The following is a 22056-nucleotide window of genomic DNA, read 5'->3' on the forward strand; positions in this document are numbered from 1 at the left end:
TTGACTTTCAACCTCGTGCAAGTGCAAATGCCCGTGAATAACACTGGGTATTTCAATTGGGAAAATAACAATTCTACAGTCTTGTTTAATAAAGGCTCAGTTCAGTATAATCTCACTAGAAAAAACAAAACAAAAAACATTTTAATTATCACACCTAGGCACTTTGCACTCCAATCAGTGACTGACAATCAGGGTTGTGTCTATTGCACCGACAGACTGTCGTTGCTCGAATGGTATATCAGCTATTGCACCGGCAGACTGTCGGTGCTCGAATGGTATATCAGCTATTGCACCGACAGTCTATCGTTGCTCTAAAGCTGTTTATTGTACCGACAGATCCTAATAGCGCGGTGCCCAATGTATTCCTGTATGAAATAAATAATAACGAATGAATAGTTTTGAATAGATTACACTTTACACACACTGAATAAACTGAAATCAATTGATAAAACCGAATTTACTTTTTAAAATTTACTTTTTAAAATAAGCTTCTACTTCTATAAAAATTCTAGTTCTGGAATCACTCACCGCCGTGGAAGCGGCGGTTCGTTTGAAACTGATTATAGATGACACAATCCCAATGCTTCACGTGGGTTGGGTTAATTAGTGAGTTAAACTAAAACCGCTTAATTTCTTAGTTTCAGTTATGAAAGGGCTTGAGAAAAAGAAAAAACTCGTCTACATATGTCACGAATGTGACAAAACAGTTGGCGATAACGGTTCGGTCTTCTGCAATTCTTGCAGGGAGTGGCTTCACTTTCGATGTGAAGGCCTCAAAGAAAGAGAACCTATTAGTAATAATTATTTTTGCAAACATTGTTATGCTGAGGCAAAGAAGAAGTAATTTACAGTATTCATAGCTTAAGTTTAGTTTTTTGGCCATTAACTTTTTTGTTACTAATATTTTGACAACTTTTACTTGTTTAAATTCTCATTATTATTTTGACACCTTATTTTTTTATCCTTTTGTAATTTTCTTGACAACTTGGCTCGGTAAATACACAAACTTCCCGCGAAACGCATACCCAGCGCATCAAGATAGGCATCTATTGGTGGAAATAGGAACTACCGACAGGCACCGACAGACTGTCGGTGCAATAGCTGAAATACCATTCGAGCACCGACAGTCTGTCGGTGCAATAGATTTTTCGGACAATCAGTCCAATGTCCAACTGCAGACGAACTTCCCTAGTCGAGACTCGAGAAGCGGCGATGCCAATTTAGGAAACTTGACGCACAGAGTAGCAAAAAGGGAAAATTAGCAATTGGCGCAAATATTTAAAAATGAAGTCAACCGAAGATTACCGTGTATTTTCAACAAAATTTGCAAGTCATCTTTTACAAGTGATTAAATAAATCCATAACATAATGCCCTTGTAAACCATTCACCTGTGCGGCTGTGCCGCTGTGCCCGTGTAATAAAAAAAACTACATTAAAGTCAATCAGATATTGCTCTTAGGAATCACCAGGGAATGAAAAAGTGATTAACAAATCATTGAAGTACAATTGATAAATAATATTAACGATTCGCTTTCTCTGCGTTTTCCTTTTATACTGATTTAACCAATTTAACAAGTCCCAAATCGGCTGCATCGTCCCCTTTTTGGTTCCGACTCCACCGACTTATTCCTTAGCATTTCCTTTTCTTCGATTAATTTTTCTTGCGGATTGACAGACTTTGCCCGTAACAAGTTGGCACGGGCAAAGTCTGAACCTTACCAAGAAGAAGGTTAGGCTAAAGGGCTAGCGGCTAGCCTACGCCCAACAACTGAAGACAAATCTGGCTACCTGATGTCGTTTTCAGTTTTTGACCAATTCCACCAGGAAGTAATAGACCAATTAGCTATGCCAATTAGATAGATTGACCGATTGACCGGATTCGTCTACACTTCAATCAGGCTTTGAGCATTTGGCAGCGCTTGGAGGAAACATTTCACTGATGACAGATGACAGATGAAAATAATTTGCCTTATTTTGTATTTGTTAAACATCCTTTTTGCTTTGTTATAATTATTATTTTCATCATCAACACGTTTCTTAGTCTATGTGCAGCAACACTCACAAAGAAGGAAAGGGGAGAGGCGATTTGACGGAGGAGGAGAGAATATCATATTGGGAAACAGAATACTTGATCGTCAATTGATTGCTGATTATTGTCGTCGGAAAATGGCGGAAAATAACCAAGACAGAAAGAAAACACACTGCACGGAAGGCCAAACATAAATGGATTCACGCCAGCGGATTGTTTCTGATGTGGAGGGAGGGTGGGGGGGTGTTGTGGGAAAGTTGAAAAAGGCACAAGTCAAAGACAACGATTCAACCGACTGCAGAGCAAATAATAAACTGTGGATTATTCATGGCTGGAAAGAACGTATATAGAAAACAAAAAGAATAATAAACCAGGAAAGAAAAAAATTGATAAAAAGCAAAAATCTTCGCGTGTCGTAACAACAGTCGAAGGGAGGGCGGCAAAATAACAACCAAAAATGATTAGTTTTTAAAACAAAACAGAAAACGAGTGTGTGTTTGTGTATGTGTGTTTGATAAAAGCTTCCAATCAAGCCTACATTCTTCTTGTTGCAAAGAGAAAGACTACCCCGATCTGCAAGAAATAGTTAGAGAGATATATATGAAGGGAATAATAATAATTAAATAAATGAATAATAATAAATCTGCTTGGCACATTCCTCGGCAGGGGAGAGAGGGATTACATCACCATTTAGTAAATATATCTCCACTTTTTCTTCCTCATTGTTTAAATAACGAACCAATCAACAAAAATTGAGAAATAAACAAACATGAACACTTTTGCCTACCAACGCTATTTTATAATACGATCGAATTATTTTCCTTTTTTTCTTTTTTCCTTTTTGGTCATCGGTCCAGTGAAAAAACAAAAAACGATATTAGAATTTCCCCCTCCCCGCCTTCCAGGGTCTGCTGCTGCGAAAGAATAATTTGAAAGGAAGAAAAGAAGAAGAAGAATTTTTGTTCATTTAAAGAACGCGCTGTTTGGCGCACTCGGGGCAGAGAATATCAGCGCCATCGGTGATGAATCCCTTGCCAACCAGAGTCACGTTGCAGCTAGCGCATTGGAAGCAATCATTGTGCCAATGGCGGTCCTCGAAAGAGATGAATCGCGTGCCGCCAATGCCTTTGGAAGAAGAAAAACAAAAGAGAAAATGATGATGATGATACAATCAAAAGTTCAAAACTTGAAAAAGAACAAACCGGTAATGGGCTTGGTGCAAGCGGTGCAGCGCTTGGCGAAAAGTTCTCCGAAACACTCGGCGCAGTAAGGTTTCTCGTCCTTGGAAGTGAATCGCTGGCCGGCCAAAGACTTGTCGCAGTGAGTGCAGGTAAAGCACTCACGATGCCAGGGGTCGTTCTTATAAGTCACTCCGCCAGTCGTGATGATCTACACAAAAGCAAAAAGGTGAACGGATCAAGTGTCAAAAAGTCTTATTTTTCGACGACGCATAGTCAAATATCAAATTACCTTGGTGCATTTGACGCATCGAGTGGCGAACTTCTCCTCGTAGCATCCGGAGCAGTAAATGTCCTGCTCGCGCGGGATGAACGACTTGGTGCCAATCGGAGTCTTGCACACGAAGCAGCTGAAGCACTTTTCGTGCCACTGCCGACTCTTGTATTCCATCTTCTTGGTTCCTGCATACACAAACACACAGAGACACAGACACCATCGCCAGCACCAAGAATGAGATTTAGCAAAAGAATCAAAGGCAACAACAACATGATGAAATCACAACAACAATCACACACGGCTCAAAATGTCGGGACGATAAAAGAAAAACAAAAACGCCAAGGTGTCTGATAACGCCATTTCTATCTGTCGACCATTTCGGCTGCCCGCTGCCTGCCTGCCTGGCTGGCTAACTAAACTCACTGCCGTACCTTTGGGGTGACTTTTGGGATCGTCGAAATGACAATTGGATCCGGCCGTGCATAGGAAATCGTCGCCAAATTCCGGCGTCAGAATGGCCATGACTCGATCGACGTCTTCGTCGTCGGACGACGAATGCGACGACTTGGCGTCGCTCGTCTTCTTCGCCGGCAACTTTTTGCGGAAATCTTTTTCCAACTGTGCGATTTCTTTCTCGTAGTTTTCTGCCATGACGAACGAACGGCGCAATCGGGAGGGGGAAAAACAAAAAACTCGCCCGAAAAGAGACGGACCGGATCGGAGCGAGCGTCTGGAGCTAGTGAGTTTTTTACTCTATATGGACTCGAACTGTTGGTTGCAGCAGCAGCAGCAACAACACACACACAGACACACACAGTGTACACGCAGCGCCGTCACCGACGTTATCGCGGACGGGTCATTATTACACGCTGCCCCACATCCACGACTTTATCACTTACTCCCCGCCTCTTTTTCTCTTCTCTTCTCTTCTCTGCTTCTCTCTCCTTCCCTTACGGCAACACTTTGACTGTTTTCCCTTGGCCGTTTCTTTTCTTTTTCCCTTTTCCCTTTTTCTTTTCTTCTTTAAGACTTGAAAAAAAACTTTTATTCATTCTTTTTGGTGTCTCCCGAGTCCAAAAATAATAAAGTTCGAAAAATTGAAATGCGCCAGTCACACACAGCACAGCCCGGAGAGAGTGGAGAAAGGGATTCGGTCGTGACTAGCGGCGGGCGGCCGGATGCGATCCGTCTCTAAAACCACCGAAAAGAGAACCTGGCACCTCCCACCCCACCCACCGGGGATTTTCTTTTCTTTTTCTCCCAACCGTTGATAATGTATTGCAAAATCGGTTCATGTTTGTAATGTAGACGGCGAATTCCTCAGGGGAGCGTGAAACGATGACGTCATCGTGTTTTTTTTTTCGACTTTTTGTTCTCAATAATTTGGGGCTCGTGCGTGACAGCCGGCGCTGGCCGTCGTTCCCCTTGGCAATAATACCGGGCAATTAGGGCCGACCTTTTCACGACCATCAATGCAAACGACAACAAAAGCCGTCGCTTACGCTTACGCGTTCCATCGCGACTCATATAAGGGCATGAAACTGGGGACGCAACTCATCCATCTCTTCTTTTTGGAACATCCGACGGACGGATATTCCGTTATCAACGAAACCCATCGCCGTGAGAGAAAGAGAGAAAAAGAGAGTGTAGCAGCAGGCGCTACGTGGCAGAGTCGAGAGATTGGAGCAGTCAAAATACCGACGCCCCTCATATGGTGCGGTATCTATACAGCACAGGTAAACACACACACCAGTGCGAGAGTGTGTGTGAGAGGTGAGAGAGAGGAGACCTAACGGCGCTGAGAAAGAAAAAGGCGATTGATAAAAGCTGGTGAATAGGACCGATGAGATTGGCCCCCGCTACACTTTCTACCCCGCTAAAAACCCAAAAACAGATAGAGCTTAATAGACGGCCCAAACGATAAGAAACAGCTCAACTTGTGTGATTATATTTTTCTTGTTTCTTTTTTTAAAAGACGCCATTTCCTGTGCGCAGCCGACGACACATAATTGCGTCAATTTTCGTCGGGGAAAAAAAAAAAAAAAAACTCAAAGTAAAACTGAAAAGTAGTCGTAATCAGAAAAAAAAGGTGAATACAAGTACCGGCGCGGAAGATTTCGCCACATCCGTCGCAGCGCGTGGCGTACATCGAGTCGTAGCACGGGCCGCAGAAAATCTTGTCGGCCTTGGAGCCGAACTGCTTGTCGACCAGCGACAGGCGGCACTTGTTGCACAAGAAGCAGGCTTCGTGCCAATGGCGATCCTTGTACGACAAATCCTAGACGGACAACGGGGACCATCCCCATTGCATCACGAAGGAGAAATAAAACGGGGAAAAAAAGGTCATCATTAGATAAAAGGCGTCAGATAGAAGGTTGAGTCATCCAGCTTTCTCCTTTGGCTGCCCAGCAGCAGCAAGGGGCTGCTGCTGGAAAAGAATTGACTGAATTCAAAGATAAGCTCACAGTTTCAGACAGTGCCAGACGCGTACTGAGCTACAGAGATTTATGGTCCACTGCCGGCTAAAATCAAGAAAATCATTTCGCGGGTGGGTTTACCTTCGAGTCGATGCCGATGACGCGGTTGCAGTCGTCGCAGTTGTTGGCGAAGACCGTCTCGTAGCACTTGACGCAGTACGGATGCTCGTCGCGCAGAACGTAGCGCTGCCCAGTCAGCGACTCGTCGCATTGCCAGCAGCTAAAGTGGCCCAAGTGCCAATCCTTCGACATGGCTTTCGTGTACTCGCCGCTAAAAATCAACTGCACCAACAAAAGTAAATGAAAATTTTAGACTCGGTGGGGAAAACAAAAAAAAGAATTGAGCGCACGACACATCATCATCCAGACGGTGCGGGAATGTCAAACACCGCCCAACCCAACTCGATTTGAAACAAGAAAAACATTTTTCACCCTTAAACTCAAAAAAGAAAAAGGAATTCATGCGTATATAAATCAAGATGGATTTACGAATGTTAGATTGTTGTTGAAAAATAAGAAAAAGACAATCAGCACGACCCATTGTGTTTGGAGACACCCATTTCTTATTTTCTTATTCCTTATTTCTTATTTTCATTTTTTTTGAAAAAAAGAAAATGGCAAAAAAGTTATCCAGGTCCTAAATCTTTGTCAGCCACAACTCTGGAAAATTGTTGTTTTCGGTCGCGTTGGCGACCTAGTTTTTTTGGGAACGGGCGAAAATGTACACGGCCGCTACTGTTACACACAGGCGCGCGCACACGCAGACAAACATCAACCAAAATTAGAACTATGAGAGGGACCTCATGAGTTGGCCAAGCGTTGCTAAGTTTAGCGAATATCCGACAGCCAAATCACAACTTCCCACCGTGTGGAGCAGCGAAAGGTCGCCAATAGGGCGCCAAAATTCAAAACTTTGAATTGCTTAAATTACAAAACCCCGCCGATCATTTGTCTTGCAATTTCGTTTTTTTTTTTAACAAGTGCCGAATTCCACACACATCACAAAGGTGAAGACACACTCACACAGCACACACACGGGGTTAAAACTCATTGGTAAAAAGGAAAAGAAAGAGAGGATATCTCTGGGAATGAGGTTAAAAAACACACACGCCAAATCAGCCCACCTTCGTCTTGTTCCACCTTCTCCTCCATCACGTTACCATTTACCTTGATAACAATCAGCCTCAAGAGTATATAGAGAATCTAATTGAGATTGAATGTATACTCTTGAGGCTGAGTCTCCTGTCCGGCGACGGGCTGTTGTGCGCCACCCGCGACGTCGTTGTTGGAGAATTCGCTCTCCTCGACGGTCGTGGTGGTGCGGGTCGTTCCGTCCGAGTTGGTTTGAATCTTCTTCATCCTCACTTTCTTGACCTTCTTGACCTTCTTGTCACCGACGACATTCGTCTCGTAATCGGCCATTTTCAATCAACTGGGCAGCAAAAAAACCGACAAGAGATTTACCAACAAGTAACTAAAACTAATGGCCTCGGTCAATCCCGACGTCTGAGTCCCGAGTCTGAAGGAGAGAGAGAGAAAAGGAGAGCGACCGTGGGCGAGCCAACGTCAACTTGGAGTGACAAGGTTCTCTCTCAGTCTCTCTCTTCGAGTTCCTACGGGATTGCCTACCACTAAACCAGCAGGAGCAGCTTTGCTCTTCCCCCCCCCCCACTCCTCCTACCCTATTCTGGAACACTTTGAGCTCCTCCCACTTACTAAGCCAAGGAGCTATATGCTCCTGTGCAAACGAGCTGTGAATCAACGCTCCTTTTCCCCCCAATTTGCTAGCGTTGAATTCCTTCCAAAATTTTCACCCAAAAAAAGTTTTTCTTCTTTTTGTTTCCCGGCCGGCCGCCGTCAAAGTGGCTGCCATTTTTTCGCTCGATAATAAACACCAGGTTGCCCGTTGCCCTATGTAGCTGTTTTCTATTCTCTTTTTCCCGATCCTTGGCTGTGCGTTTACTTTGTTGCAGCAGGGATGCGGGAGTTGGTGATGTATGGGGTCCGGCTGAGAGAGCAGCTAGGTAGCTGTAGCAATATCTCAATATACACTCGTGGAGAAGAGATCAAAGCGGACGGAAAAATGGGAAAACTCGGGGGGGAAAAAGAAAAGAGCGATGAGCTATTTCCGGATTCCTGGAACACACGGGGCCCACGCAAAGAAGAGAGAGAAAGAGAAGTTGTTTCCTTTTCCAGACACTTTAGCCGTGTGGGAATCGTCTCTTCGTCAAAAACAGAACAGCGAACGTTCCATGCTCCCGTGAAAAGAATGAAGCCGAAAAGACAAAATGTTTCTCTTCTCTTTTGCTCCGCTCCAGCAAAGCAAAACCCTAAAAATACGTTCCAGGAAGTCGATCCTGGCCTTTTCTCATCTGGGCAACAGCAATATAATAATAATAATATAGACTCTCCTACAACACAACAATCTTTTTCTCTTTCTTCTTCTTCTTTTCCTAAAAGTGTGTGGCCTGTGGGAAACGCCACGGCAAATAGTTTAGCCGCGTCCGTTGCTGGACAATTTATGGCGCTGGACCAGGATCAATTCTGGTCCAGTCTTAAACTCAAGAAGAGTTAACATCCAGCAACAACTCTCGGGCTGGCAACTGATGGCCTTTTAATGATTCTAATTGAGCTTCTTTTGCTCTCTTGTCTCCAACTGTTTTGCCGTTGTCGCTGGTGGAAGCAGTGCGCCACGTCACATCCACTTAAAACGGATCGCGTGTGCGTGTGTGTTGGGGGGGTAAAAGAAGAAGAAGAAGACGGATCCGTATTTTGCACCGACGTCGTCCCACGGGCCGGCGGGTTTAAATTTAGATCCGACTCCTGGACCCTCGTATCTCGACGTTCATCTCTTTTCTGTTTTTCTCCTTCTTTTTCCCGCTTCGTTTTCCATTTCAAAATGTTTTTCACTCCCCACAGGATTTTTTCTGCAACTTTTGAGGACAAAGAGGCGCTCGACCTCTACATCCGTGACGTCAATAATAAAAAAATATGGGGAAAATGTGTCTCAGATTGTGATGTTTTTTGTTTGGTTTCATCAAATGTCAAAAAGTGCGGGGGGAGAGAGAGAAGAAATGCGGAGACGGGCCAGAGACGCAGACAGAGGAGAGTCCCGATGGCGAGATGCCACCGGGACAGTCTGCCGGTCGTCGTCGTCGGCATACCACCAATTGAATAACCCGAAAAATCAACTGCACTCAATTAAAAATGATGAATTAAGACCTATTGTGTCTCACCGAAAGTGAAATGGCCAAGAATTGGGCCATTCATTCGGTCGGGCGGAGGACACGATGGATAGGCCGACGTGATTGCCTAGCAACCGCATTGCTGTTGGTTGGTTGGTTGGTTGGTTGGTTGGTTGGTTGGTTGGTTGGTTGGTTGGTTGGTTGGTTGGTTTGTTTGTGTTTGTGTTTGTTTTGGCCCGAAGCGATTGAATAATGACCAGGTGAAACGAGAGGCTTTGAAGGGAGAAAAACGAGGCAATGAAATTGAAAATAGTCGGCGTGTGATTTTCTTGAAGGACGAACAGGAGGCACGGGTAGGGGACCGAACGGGACGTGACGTGACACGGGGAACTATTTCGGGACTAGGCCAACGCCAACAGTCGGCGTCGCCGGTAGTGACGGGAGCAAAAACAACAACACGAAAAACGGCGCAATGAAAAACAGAAATATTAACCAAAAAAAAGAAAACAAAGGAAAATAAAAATGGAAATCGCTGAAAAATCCTGGGACCCTCTGAATTGAGAGCCGTGGGGGGAGGCAGGTAATTGACTAAATTCACTAAAAAAAGATAAAAACAAAACTATCGCGACAGCTTCCGCTGTAAATGCACTATTCAACGAGCTAGAGGGGGGTCGGGATCGATTGCAACATGCCGTTCTATCAGATATAACCTAAATCTCTTTTTCTTTTTAGCGCACAAATGTTTGAAATATTCGTGAGGGAATAAAAAAACGTCTCGAAATAAAAAAAAAAAAACTTTCCCAGATCCGTCATGAGACATTTCTCGCCAACGAAATATTCCGTTGCGTAACGGAGGCCAAAGGATATTTCTCAGTACATTTCAACAATAAAAATCAAATAAAAATAGAAAAAAAGTAAAGGAAAAATGGAAAGGAAAGATTATGCGATAATAGGCTTTAATCAAAAAGTGTCTAATGCTAATGATGATTGAATTGTGGTTGATCCTACCCCTAGATTCAGTTCTATTCTTCTTCGAGGGAGAGCGGTCCTGTTGGGAGCTGCCGGTCGTCCTGGTAGCAGAGTCTCGAATAAAACTTGCGACTCCTACTGCGAGTGTAGGTGTGAGACGAGTATTGGAGCCGGACAACAAACACACAAACGGGAAGATCCGTAAATCTTCCCTCGCCTTTTTGACTGTCCTCCTACGCCTCCCTCTTTTTCCACCCTACACACACACACAGGGCCGCTCATGAACGTCGAGGCTCCTAGCACCTCGCCTGTGTATGGCATGGGAGAAAAGACTCGAGCAAGAGAAATGGGAGATATTAAAAAACACACAGAGAAGAAGGACCCCCACATCTTTTACTGGAAGGATCCGAGTTGGTTCAGTTTGCGCAGCGGCTCTAGCGCAACCAATGGCCGGTTCCATCCGCTGGGTGGCGTGAACCAATCGGATCAGCCTAACCTTCTTCTCTTCTCAGGAAGTGACTTGATCCTCTTGCCGATGACGCAATTAAAGACCGAAAAGAGACAAAAAGAGTCGCAAATTGGAGACAAGTCGGAGATGGATCGAACGAATGAAGTGACGTGTCGTTTGTTTTGGTAAACAAGTCGACGCAAGTGGACGACTTTGGCCACTCGATAAAGAAGAAGACGAAGAAGGCACTTTGGCGTGTGCGGATGTGTTTGTTTTGCATAACAAGTCCCCAGGCGAAGGTCTGCAACAAGGTATAACGATCTTAACGATCACCAACGAGCGCGGTCCATCTTGTCCCGCTAAAGTATAAATATGTACAACTATGACAGGGAACCGGTGTCCGTCCGTGTGCACCAACGTCCGTGTGCACCAAAAAAACAAAAACAAGAGAAAAAAAGGGGGGGAGGAGGCCGTGGCCGGCCAGGATCGCTCGATTTAAATGCGTTCGGTGGCCCACTTTCAAGGAGCTTGTCCTTCGTCGGTAGCAATTGCCATGCCAGCCACCGCCGCTGCCGCCTTCATCGTTCATCCACAGTCATAAAGTTAGGAGATTACGTATAGGTGGGCGGGAGTGAAACTTTTATTTTCTTCTTCTTTGCCCTTCCGTGACAAATGATAAGAAACGAAATTGAAAATTGCACCCCCGCCGGACGGACGGAGGGGAAGAAAAAGAAAAAAGGAGTAATATGCGCGTGTTGTAGATTGCTGGTTCGCTCTAGTTGCAAGATGTTGTACGCCCGGTCGCCTTCGTCGCGTCGCGGCCACTTTTTTAAAAATAGCGACACGCCGGACCAGCTCCCACCACCCCCCATACTCGTCCGTGTTGTCGCTCGCTCACTTGATCTCACCAGCGACTCGAACCAGCGCGTGACCACACAGAACCAACTTGGGACGACAAAATGATTCCGCTTTACCATCAAAGAGAAGAGAAAAGTTGCCTTCACTTCTTTTTCTTTCATTCATATCGGGGAGACAAATGGGCCGGAATGTTCAAATCCATCCGTCTGGAAGAAGGGGGGAATTTCAAATTCTGGCACCGTGATTGGTCTGTTGGTAATAAACAAGGCGGGCGTCGGGAAATTCAGACAAGGGCCCCTCTCCCGTCGACAGACTTGTTGAAAAGAAAATTTCTCCCTCCGCTGCTCTTTCTCTTTTTCGCTTTTTCTTCAAACGCGTCCGACCATCCGTCGGCCGCCGTGCGCTGAAAGGTGTGAATTTGTCCCTGATGGTGACCCGCTCTGTTCCCGCCGTCGAGAAACAACAGACGAGTGAGCTACTAGAGACGCGTCGCGACGTCTTTCGACGCTAGCCGGCCTCTTTGCCGCTAGCCGGCTCAGACGGCTGAAAAACAATGGCAACAAGACGCAAGAGAGCTAAGAAAGACAAGCCTCCGGGGCCCAGATGACGGCAGACGGCCCGAGATCCAATAACAAGCGGAAAGCAAAAGTCGGTGTGAGAAATCGGTGCCGGGAAAGAAACGTGCGGGCGCGGGATTGGTGCCAAAACTCTTTCCCTTTCGGGGTTTCGACAAAATGCAAAGTGGGAGACCATCTAGCGGTCGGAAGAGGAAGGAAAAAACTAACCTCGTCGCAGGCGGAGCAGCGCGGCTTGAGCTGCTCGGCGTAGTGACGCTCGCAGTAGAGCTGCTCCTCGTGGACGCAGTAAGTCAAGTCGACCAGCAGTTCGGCACAGGTGGTGCACTGGAAGCAGGCCGGATGCCAGGCCACGTTTTCGCCAAACTTTGGAGCCATGACGCCGAACGTGCCAGCCGGAATGTTGCCTTCACAACCATAACACTTCTAAAGCAGAAAGAGAGAGAGAGACCAAAACGTCAAAACAAGAAAACAAATCGTCATTCATGGGTCCAACCTATTTTTAAATTTTGGCGCCCTTTCAGACGCCATCTAACGGACACGTGTTTCAACATTTTAACGACGCCATCTAGCCTTGGCGCAATCACATTTGACAAGCGAAACTAAACGGGAAACCCGCAGTCGAAAAATGATCATTCGAAAATAACCGCAAGCCGTGGCTTTAACACTTGACAGAATAGTAACGAGCAATGACAACTGTGGGAAAATAAAATTTAAAAAAATGGAACGACCACAAACCTGGGCACGAGTGCTGGTTTCTTTGACGTAGGCGATGTCGAGCGCAATGTCTAGGGTAATAAAACAGAAATACATTCAGATGGTATATCCAGGAAAACGGACCCAAATTAAATTTTTTTTTTTCCCCGGTGGATTATTATACCATTGCGGGCGGCCACGAAATCCTGATAAGAAGTGTGATTCTGCGGCTCGACGTAACGGCAATAGGCTAACGCCAAGTCCTGCCTGGGCAGCTGGAACGCCTGCGATGAAAGAAATGGGAAGACGGGGGAAAAAATAAAATTTGTAGAAATGTTTGATGATGGATGAGGATAGATCAAGTGTCATTTTAAAAGGGGCCAAGTTTTTTTTAAACAAGAAAAAAAAATAAACGAAACGAAACGTACCAGCTGGTGCTCGCGCCACCGGTCGCCTTGTGAGTTTCTCTTGGGCACTTTGTCCTTGGGCCAACTCGTCATAAAATCGTCAATCTACCGAATCGAAAACAAACAAATACTTAATAGTTTACAACATTCTGTGCCGCACATCAAAAGATCTCCCTCCGCCAGTCGTTGTTGACTTGTTCCCTCTGCCGCTAGTCCCTCAGACTACTCGGCTATAGACACACAAGAAGTTAGGACTCGGCACATCACCCGGCGGCCGCATTTTCAAAACAAATGTAGCACTTTTGGGGATTAGACACTAGGAGTTGTTGAGTTGCCAATACGGCGGGTGGGGCGGAAACCTTGAATGGAATAAATGCGATGAAATTCCAGCCAACTTCCGGCTGTTGTCTTGAATGAAACATGACGAGGGATTCAATGGCGCATTATTATTCAATCTGCTGTTGCAATGCTAGCTCAGTCTCTATTCGCTTGCAATTCATTGGGACCGAATTTCCCGATGTCACCTTTGATCAAGGCGAATTCCACAGTCGAAATCCTGACGAAATAACCCGACACACAAAGTTCCTGGAGACTTTTCCGTGAGTCCAACAAACCGAAAAAAAAAGAAAAAGAAAAATAGAAGAAAAAAGGAGGGAACGGTATGGATGTGGAGAGGAGAGGCTATGAACCGCCAGCTAATGGGCTGATTGATGGTTCCAATGACGGATTAACGACCGGATGGATCCCTCACAGGAGAGACGGCCGCATACCTTCCAGCCCCCAGTCTCCATCTCAGTCTCGTTTGCTGCCCTTGGTTCGAAAAAGTTGCAAGTGTGACACCATCCGTCAATGTAAATATAGAAAAAGGCGACGACGACGCCCGTTCAAGGTGTCGGGATTTATTCCACCATTTCTCATGCCGGCCGGATCGGCGGGAGCCAACACAATCCTCCACCCCTTCCCTGGCCGCCGGTAGGAGGGAGGGAGGAAAGAGGAGGGGAAAAGAAATATTTGTATTTCTCCCCCCAGTCGGGGAATACTTTACTTGATCGGGAGTCAGTCCGGCGGGTATCCATGAATAGACGTCGGACGACGTCGGCCGGGCACCCTTGTTGAGAGGCATGACCCTGCTGCTGCTGGCCGGCAGCTGCGGGTGCTGCTGCTGCTGATGCTGGTGGCGATGCTGATGCTCCTCTTCTCCCTCCTTGTTCAATCCCAATCGGTCGTGGACGTTGACCGACTCCTTGTGGGTGACGTCGTGGACATCACGCGGACACTTGCAGATGGCGCAGTGCTTCCTATTTTGAGCAGACAAAACAATCGAAACAAAAGAGACGCAATAAGAATCAATCAACGGCATTCAAAAAACAAAAAGAGCAACAGGTTTGTTCTTTGTTTTCTTCATTGTCATTTGGAAATAATCATTGAGGGAGTTGGGAATAGGCCGGGCAGTCAATCGAGACCTGCTGCAACTGGCGGAGCAAGTGGGGCAACACTCGGCAGACGTCGTCGGCGGGAATAGAACGTGAAAGAGGTGGTCGTCCAATCGGATCTGGTAAACGTGTCGGACACTTCGACAAGCGTAGCGCATTGTGGGGCTGATCCGTTTGATTGGGTTTTCTTTCCAACCGTCCGTCCGTCCGTCCGGCTGGCCGACCAGCTCCGACTAGATTGAATTAAGCGCCCGAGGTCCCGAGACGAGAGACTCGGGTGATGTATGGACGACGTCAAAGGCGGCGGCGGCGGCGACGTCGACACCTGGGACCGTCTCTAACTCGTCGTGATATCCAAACACAATAAGCGCCGCCAAAATGAGATGAAAAATAAGCCAAACAACAAACCCCCCACCCCAGCCGAAAAAAAAGGAAAAGAGCGCCGGCGTCGGCGGTTGTTTCTCTTTTCTCTTTCGAATGGCGTTGTTGTTGTTGTTTTTAACAAAGAAAACGGGCAAATAACCGGCAGCTGGAAACGCTGGAAAGAGAGAGCGGGATATGTGACGACGGAATGACACGGGATGACGATGAGAATTCCAATCGGATTATATCAAAACTCTTTCTTTTCTATTTCGCCTCCGCACTACATCACACACCACCACCACCAAACAGGCACACCACCCCTCCCCTGGATCCAATTATAGATCCACAAGCTGCTGGCACTGCCAAACAGATGTTGTCGTTTGGGGGGCGCAAAACCAAAGGGAATCAACCGGGCTGGACCCTCAACATCTAGGGCGCAAAACGCCAAATGACAGGCACCACTAGCACCAGCACCAGCAGCAGCCCAACGGGACAGGCCGCTGTAGCGGGCCCAACGACCGGAACTGAACAGAGACCGATGGCGGGAGCAGCCGGCCAAGTGTCGCCAACCCAAAAAAAAATAAAATAAAATAAAATAAAATCAAGAAACTTTTTGTCAGTCGCTTTCACTCAGTCACACCAAGCGTTATAATGTCGTCCACAGATGGGTGAGGTGTCAAATCAATTTGACAAAATTAATTTTTGGGCGCGATTTTTCAAATTGACTTGTCAAATTCTCTCGTCTTGCATGGCCGTCGCCGGCAACTCACTGGCAGGCCGGTTGTTGGTAAACTGATGCCTTTTAGATTTAGAACCGTAGAGTCCTACACACAGTGAACATACGCGCTATGGTTGCGTCCGTTTCCCGGTAGCACTGCCACTACCACCACCGCCACCACTGTAGATACTACCGAGGGTACAGATGTGCGGTGGTGCCGTGAAAAACCTAGTTTGAGCTGCGCCGGCCCGTCCTTTTTCTTTCTTTTTTTCTCTTGTTTTTATTTGGTTTGGGGGCACCCCTGCCCATCTATTGGCTTATTTTCCACTTGGCACGGGAACAAACTGTTCCGTCTTCCATGGATGATCCACCAGCAGTGTTGTTTGTGTTTTGTATCCACGCGGGAGCAAAAGGGCGGGCGGGAGAGGAGGGGGAGGACCGGTAACGTAATAGTAAACAAGTCAAGAAACGGATCCCGCTGCTTTTTCTTTTCTAGACAACCAAAAAAAAGGAAAGAAAAGAAAAGGGACCTGCTGTGTTGCTAGACGTTCATCCAACGCTCAACAATCAATGGATGAACGCAGTTCACCAGAGTTTGTAAACATCCGAATTTTGCAGACAAGTTTCCGCTTTTTCTTTTTTCGTTTCAAAGGCACAAAATCAAATTGTTTTTACGGCCAGCTGGGCTGGTCTCGACTAACTAGAACCAATTTACAAATTATTTTGGATGTCGACAGATTTTTTTAAAAAATGATTTAAGAAAAAAGAAATGAACAGCTGTTTGATGCTGTTGTATATGTACTGGCTCATGTGTCGGTGGATGAGGCAAGGTGCCGCCGGAATCGTTTTGTTAATCGCATTTTCTTCTCGGTGATGGTCTACCACATCCTCTGCGTTGGATGCAATCGCTGCAGGGTTATCGTCGCCGTCGGAATCGGACGAGGTTTCCGCTGCGGATGACGTAACCGGAGCCGAAATGCCTCGCAAGACTTTCTTGTTCAAGGCTCCCAACGGCTGGCCCAGCGATCCAATGGCCGGATCCGGTGGTGGTGAGCTTCCAGATTGGCTGCTGGCAGTCGAAACGACGCCGGCGTGAGTGAAGCGCCGATTTTTGCCAATCGATTTGCCGGAACCAGTGTCTTTGCGGCGGATGCCCTGGCGCCGGAAGAGCGAAGACTTTCGGGGCGATATCTCGGGCGAAGACGGCGTCGTCGTCAAATATCCCGTCTCGGCGCAGCCAAGTTCGTCGTTGTTGTAATCGACGTTGTCGTCGTCGTACCGAGCCGGCGCCACTTGGTCGTCCATTTCGGCCGCCTCGTGCACCTCATCGGCCCACGACAGCTCAAGGGCGTAGAAAAAGACCAAGGGGACCAAGGGACTCATGGGCGTGGTGGGAGTGAGGAGGAGCGAGCTGGACGACGAGGATTTCGACACGGGCGGACGCATCGGGTAAGGCAACCCGATGCTGGCCAGGTAGGGATTCGAGGCCGTGATGGACTTGGTGTCGTCGTCCAGCGAATCATCCGACAAATGGAAAACGGCCGACCGCGTCTTCTCACTCGTTTTGCGGCCAAACAGGCTGAGAAATCCCAGGGCGCTGTTTCTCTTTTCGTCTTTGCGGGCAAACGTTTTGGATCGACTGGCCTTTCTCATTTTCACCTGCTCCGGGTCGATTGCCCTCAATGGCGCCACAGTTGTCAGGGGTCCGGCCACGGCCGTGGTGGCCATACTGCCCCCTAAAAGGGCCACAGTGGCCCGGACGTCTTTCTCGTTCATCACAAGACACTCGAGAATGTACACACAATTGGACGACGACGACGACAGACACGAACGACTGTGCCGACGACTGCAGATCCTTTTTTTTCTTTTCGACGTGTAATCATCACACATTTCACAATGGCTGACTACAATCTGCCGACTTATCTCTTTGTTCCCCTTTTTATCTCTGCCGGGCCGAGTGCAAAGTTGATTGTATGACATATTTTTTAAAAGACCTGGTAGCGTGGGCCGCATTTCATAACATCAAATGATATCAAGGGAGGAAGGAGGGGGATGAGGTGGGATATAGACAAGATAACGGCACGCTCCCTGTATTTGTAAGTGTCCAATTCGTTTTTTTGTTTTTTTCGTGTTATTCTTTTGTTCAACTGAGATTTCCTGGAAGAGAAAAAACCGAAATAGCTCCGCTTTTTTCCCGCCGTGTTTTACAGTTCAGCCCGTCGTGTCAATCGTCGTCGAAATAAATACGGACCCGTGTCCGAGTTGTGTGGGTTGGAATGCGCTGGCCAGAGTGTGTCGCGATCAGCTGATCAACAAGACGTTTCCAAAGATTATTTGAATCGTGTCCTTTTGGAAGGAATCAACGACAAAACCCAAAAAATGTTCTTATCGGCGAGATCCGAATCGGTTGGGTTACGTTAGAAATTTTGTTTGTTCAACGACTGACGTCTGATATGACTCGTGAAAGTTCGGGGCGTTCGGTTGCTGTTTGGTTGAAATTGCAACCGGATCGGAGGGGGGGGGGGACTGAGACAGAAGGCCGTTTGCACTCGAAACGGTGTGGTGTGGCCAAACGATCGAAGGCCGAGAGTAACGATCAATATTGACTCTCACAAACACGAAAAGAACACGGTTGAAACAGCTGTTCCGTGTCTAGGGGGGTTGGGCTGCTCCGGATATCCGATCACCGGGAGCGAGGCTGTTCAGTTCCGGCGGAACGGGACCCGCGTCGGAAATGTGGCAGCGCCAATGATGGGATCTGATGACGACGAATAAAAAACAAAACGTTTTTTTTTTTTTTCTTCTATCTTCTTCTTTTCTCTCGCGAATAAACACAAGGATCGTTTACTTTTTGTTTTCCCTCTATACCATCATCCACTCTGCTGGTCTCTTTCTCTGGCGGCAGGAAATCCATTACGGCCGACCGGACCCGCTAACTTCGTGTCTACATTTCTAATAGATCAGTCAAATGCAATCAAACTGATCGGCAGCCACCCGACGGCCAACTAGTACACATCATTCTGCGTGTCCGTCATCGCGAGTTAATAAAAAATCAATCATCTCTCACTTCTGGCGGATGATTATGAGCTCGGTGGAAAATTTCACCAACTGCGAGAAACTGTCAGGGGGAAAAAAGGAAAGGTAAAAAAAACGGACCCAAATGGCTGCCATCATCAAATGGGGGCGAGAGAAAGAAAAAAAGGATGACGACACCCCGTACATAATATCGACTTCAACACACGAGTTGAGAAAGAAGAAGAAGAAGAAGTAGAAGGAGCTACCAGACTGCAACAGTTTTGAGCTTGCTGAAACAACATCTGTTGTTTGTTTGTTCTGCGGGCAGAAGACGCGAGGGAAAACAAGTCATCTCTCTCTCTCTCTCTCTCTCTCTCTCTCTCTACCGTCTCGCCTTTTATTTTCGGGAGTCTCATTCTTCTCCTTTTTTTGTCCAAAAGAAAAAAAAAAGAAAAAAAAAGATCTCCCGAATGGATACGGGGTAAGTCGGTAGCTTTTCTACGCTCACTTCACAAGGCATCTTTAATTACGATACACTTAAAAAATATCTAAAACGCACTCCAGAAGAAAAAAGCAGACGTTTTTTTGGACCGATTAGAAACCGGTATCCCTTTTTTGTTCTGTCCACTTGAAGTTGATTTTTTTATTTAAGGAGACGTCATTCATTAATCACGATCGAAGTAATCGGTTGACTAGAAGCAGAAAGGCAAACACTTTTTGTTTGGTGATTAACGAGAAGCAGAGCCAAATGAAAATGGGGGGTCCCTAATAGATCCATCTCGGGCAAGGGCGGAGCCACTCAGCTGCCCTGGCAGTCAATGCAATTACCAGCGCAAGAGAGCGAAAATGATGCGCACACAAGACAAAAAAAAGGGGGGGAAAGAAGAATAAGAATAACCGGCGTTCGACAAAAAGCCAAACCAAGACACAAAAGACATTGCTATACAAAAAGTTGGTAGGCAGCCACACATCTGGCAGCGTTGGCCGTGAAGAATCCCCCTTTTTTGTTTGGGGGGGGTATGTGTGGCCATCGAAATAGCTGCGTGAAAACCGAAAAGAGTCAATGAGTGGAGGGGCAAAGAAAAGACGCCAAAACGGAGGATTGTCCTCGTCATACATACGGAGGAGGACTCGGGAAAAGACAAAAGGGGAAACACTTCTTTTGTGAAAACTCATCATCGACATTTTCGGTGGGGAGCGACGGCATGCGGAAAACGTGCCCAGTCAGCAGTTCAGCAAACTTCTTCTTCTTTTTTGGCGCAAATAAAAGATGTACCCACCCCTACTACTAGAAAGAATAGCACGTAAGAGTCTTGTTTTGCTTGTCTCCACTGTCTACACGGAGACAGAGAGACAGATCATGCAACAGCTGTGGCAATTGCTGCGCTGGCCAAGCGAAATCCCTTTTACCCCTCCTCCCACGACAACAAGAGAAAGAGACGAGACGGAAACCAAACACGCAAGAAACAATCAGAGTTTCTTGTATAGCGACCGAAGTAACCATGTCCCCGTCTGTCTCTTTTTTTTCCCAAACGCGAGAGGTTATTTCAAAATGTTAGTCACTTTGTTTGCGCAAGACGGGAATGAACCAACCGGTTAAAAGCTACTTAGGTGTGGACAATATCATATGGCTTACCCGTCGGGTAAGAGCATAACGATCCAGACCCATAGGTTCCGCTTTTTGGGGGGTTTAATCAAACGGGTTGCAAAATGAAACGGTTGGAGAAAAAATTCAGAAATCGGTTGATGGACACTGGTCGACACTGAAGCACATAAAGTGTAAACAACATCCACCAAACATCAACGGACAACCAGATTGCGAAAGGATTTCATCCCAGATGATTTGTCACTCCAGTCACTGATGAATATTACTAATAAACAAATGGTGGCGATGAAACTGTTGCAACTTTGATTCTTTTGAAAAAGGGAGAAAAATAAAAGAAAAAATGATTTCAAAAGTTTCAGGTAAGGGGGAGATGACTGCCGGATCTCGACTGGCCCTGGCCGTCGTCACCGATTCACAGACGACGTCGCTTTTTTCTGGCGACGGTGCCACGTTGACCGCGCCGACGACGACGACGTTTCTCCGAAAAAGAAAATAAAAAAAAAAAACCTCCCACTTTTTTTTATTTTTTTTATTTGGTTGTGCGTGTGTGCGGTGGTTAACGGTGGAACAGAGAGGGGGTGTCTCCACCACCCCGTGTGACGTGATCACCCCCACCAAGTTCCTCTCTCGACTGTCCCGCCAACTGTATTTATATCACGTTTATGAAAAGAACACCAGTGATATATTTTTACATATGGCGGAAAGTCATCAAAAATAGCCCAACAGCTTGTGAAGTTGGAGAAGCGGGAAAATTTGAAAACCCCAAACTTTTATCATCCGCAACATTTGGAAAGCAAACGATTCGAATTTGATTGAACGTCACAACATGAAAAAAGGAGAGAAACGGCCCTGTTTAATCCATTCGCTTTTTTGGTTTTGTTTTGTCTTTTTCCCAGTTTGAAACTGCTGGATCAGCGTGACAAGTTTCATCATTGGACAGCCGCCGCCGCCGCCGCTCTATTTATAAATAGCTAGTAGTAATAGTATAGTAAAAAAAAGAAAAGAAGACGAGACGAGGATATACCGGCCTGATCTTTTTTCTTCTGTTTTTCTTGCGGCAAGAAATCGCTGAACAACTCGGAGGGGAAAGTTAAAAAATCCCTCCTCCCAACTCCGGGCGGATTGGGGGAGTAGAGACTGGAAAAAAGAGAGTAGAGGGTTGGTTCGTGCGTTGCGTGCGTGGATAAGTTATCTCCGAGTAAGACGGGAGAGACGGTCGTTTCTGGAACCGTCCTAGGTAGTCTCTGCCTCACTGGCACCGAGCCCGACACACACACACACAGACAAGACACTGTGGTTGTTTCGTGCCCGTTTTCCATCATCGTTTTCTCGGGAAACGGACGACTCCCAAGTTCTTCTTCTTCTTCTTCGGGATTCAGGGGGTCGTCTGCGCGCAGCCCCACTCCCCTGTTATTCCCTTTCCAAACTGTCCGTCATTTTCATTTTTGGCCTACACGAGCCAACGTGTCGTGACGGCCGGGGGTCTTTTTCTCTTTGCCTTTTTTCACGCCCAGTGACGTCGTCGTCGTCGTCGTCCAGCAACCGATGAAATGCAAAACGAAAAACAAGAAAAGAAAGGGAAAAGGAAAAAAAAAAAAGTCCTGACGTTCGGTATCATCATTGTCGGTTAGGAGATGTGGCAGCAACAAGGAGTGGACCATGTCTGCCAGAGTGCGAGTGAGCATATAGAACTGGACTGTTGAACGTGTCAACGAGATCATCACGACCAAGGAGGGGGACATAAGGCCAAAAAAGAAAGAAATATAAAAGAAAAAGACTCGGGGAGAGCCCGTCAAATGTCAATCGTCGCTCGCGCGCAAA

The 22056-nt window shown here is 46.5% G+C and overlaps 1 protein-coding gene across 3 annotated transcripts in view; it reads right to left on the reverse strand.

Annotated features, from left to right (window-relative positions):
- Positions 1-1961: 1961 nt before the first annotated feature.
- Positions 1962-22056, reverse strand: part of LOC124344714 (prickle planar cell polarity protein 3-B-like) — a 28204-nt gene continuing 8109 nt past the window's right edge. For 2 of the 3 annotated variants that reach the window (XM_046798245.1, XM_046798244.1), the window contains 10 exons: positions 14146-14398; positions 13122-13205; positions 12878-12977; positions 12736-12785; positions 12208-12423; positions 6044-6244; positions 5589-5763; positions 3501-3670; positions 3233-3419; positions 1962-3155 (listed from right to left, as the gene is read on the reverse strand). In XM_046798245.1, the coding sequence (XP_046654201.1) occupies positions 2998-3155; positions 3233-3419; positions 3501-3670; positions 5589-5763; positions 6044-6244; positions 12208-12423; positions 12736-12785; positions 12878-12977; positions 13122-13205; positions 14146-14398 (1594 nt within the window). In that variant the 3' untranslated portion in view covers positions 1962-2997. Of the gene's footprint in view, positions 3156-3232; positions 3420-3500; positions 3671-5588; positions 5764-6043; positions 6245-12207; positions 12424-12735; positions 12786-12877; positions 12978-13121; positions 13206-14145; positions 14399-16416; positions 17429-22056 lie in introns of those variants that run through there. The other variant, XM_046798243.1, reaches the window with a different exon arrangement.

This window comes from Daphnia pulicaria, chromosome 1, assembly GCF_021234035.1.
Source record: "Daphnia pulicaria isolate SC F1-1A chromosome 1, SC_F0-13Bv2, whole genome shotgun sequence".
NCBI classification, from domain to species: Eukaryota; Metazoa; Arthropoda; class Branchiopoda; order Diplostraca; family Daphniidae; genus Daphnia; species Daphnia pulicaria.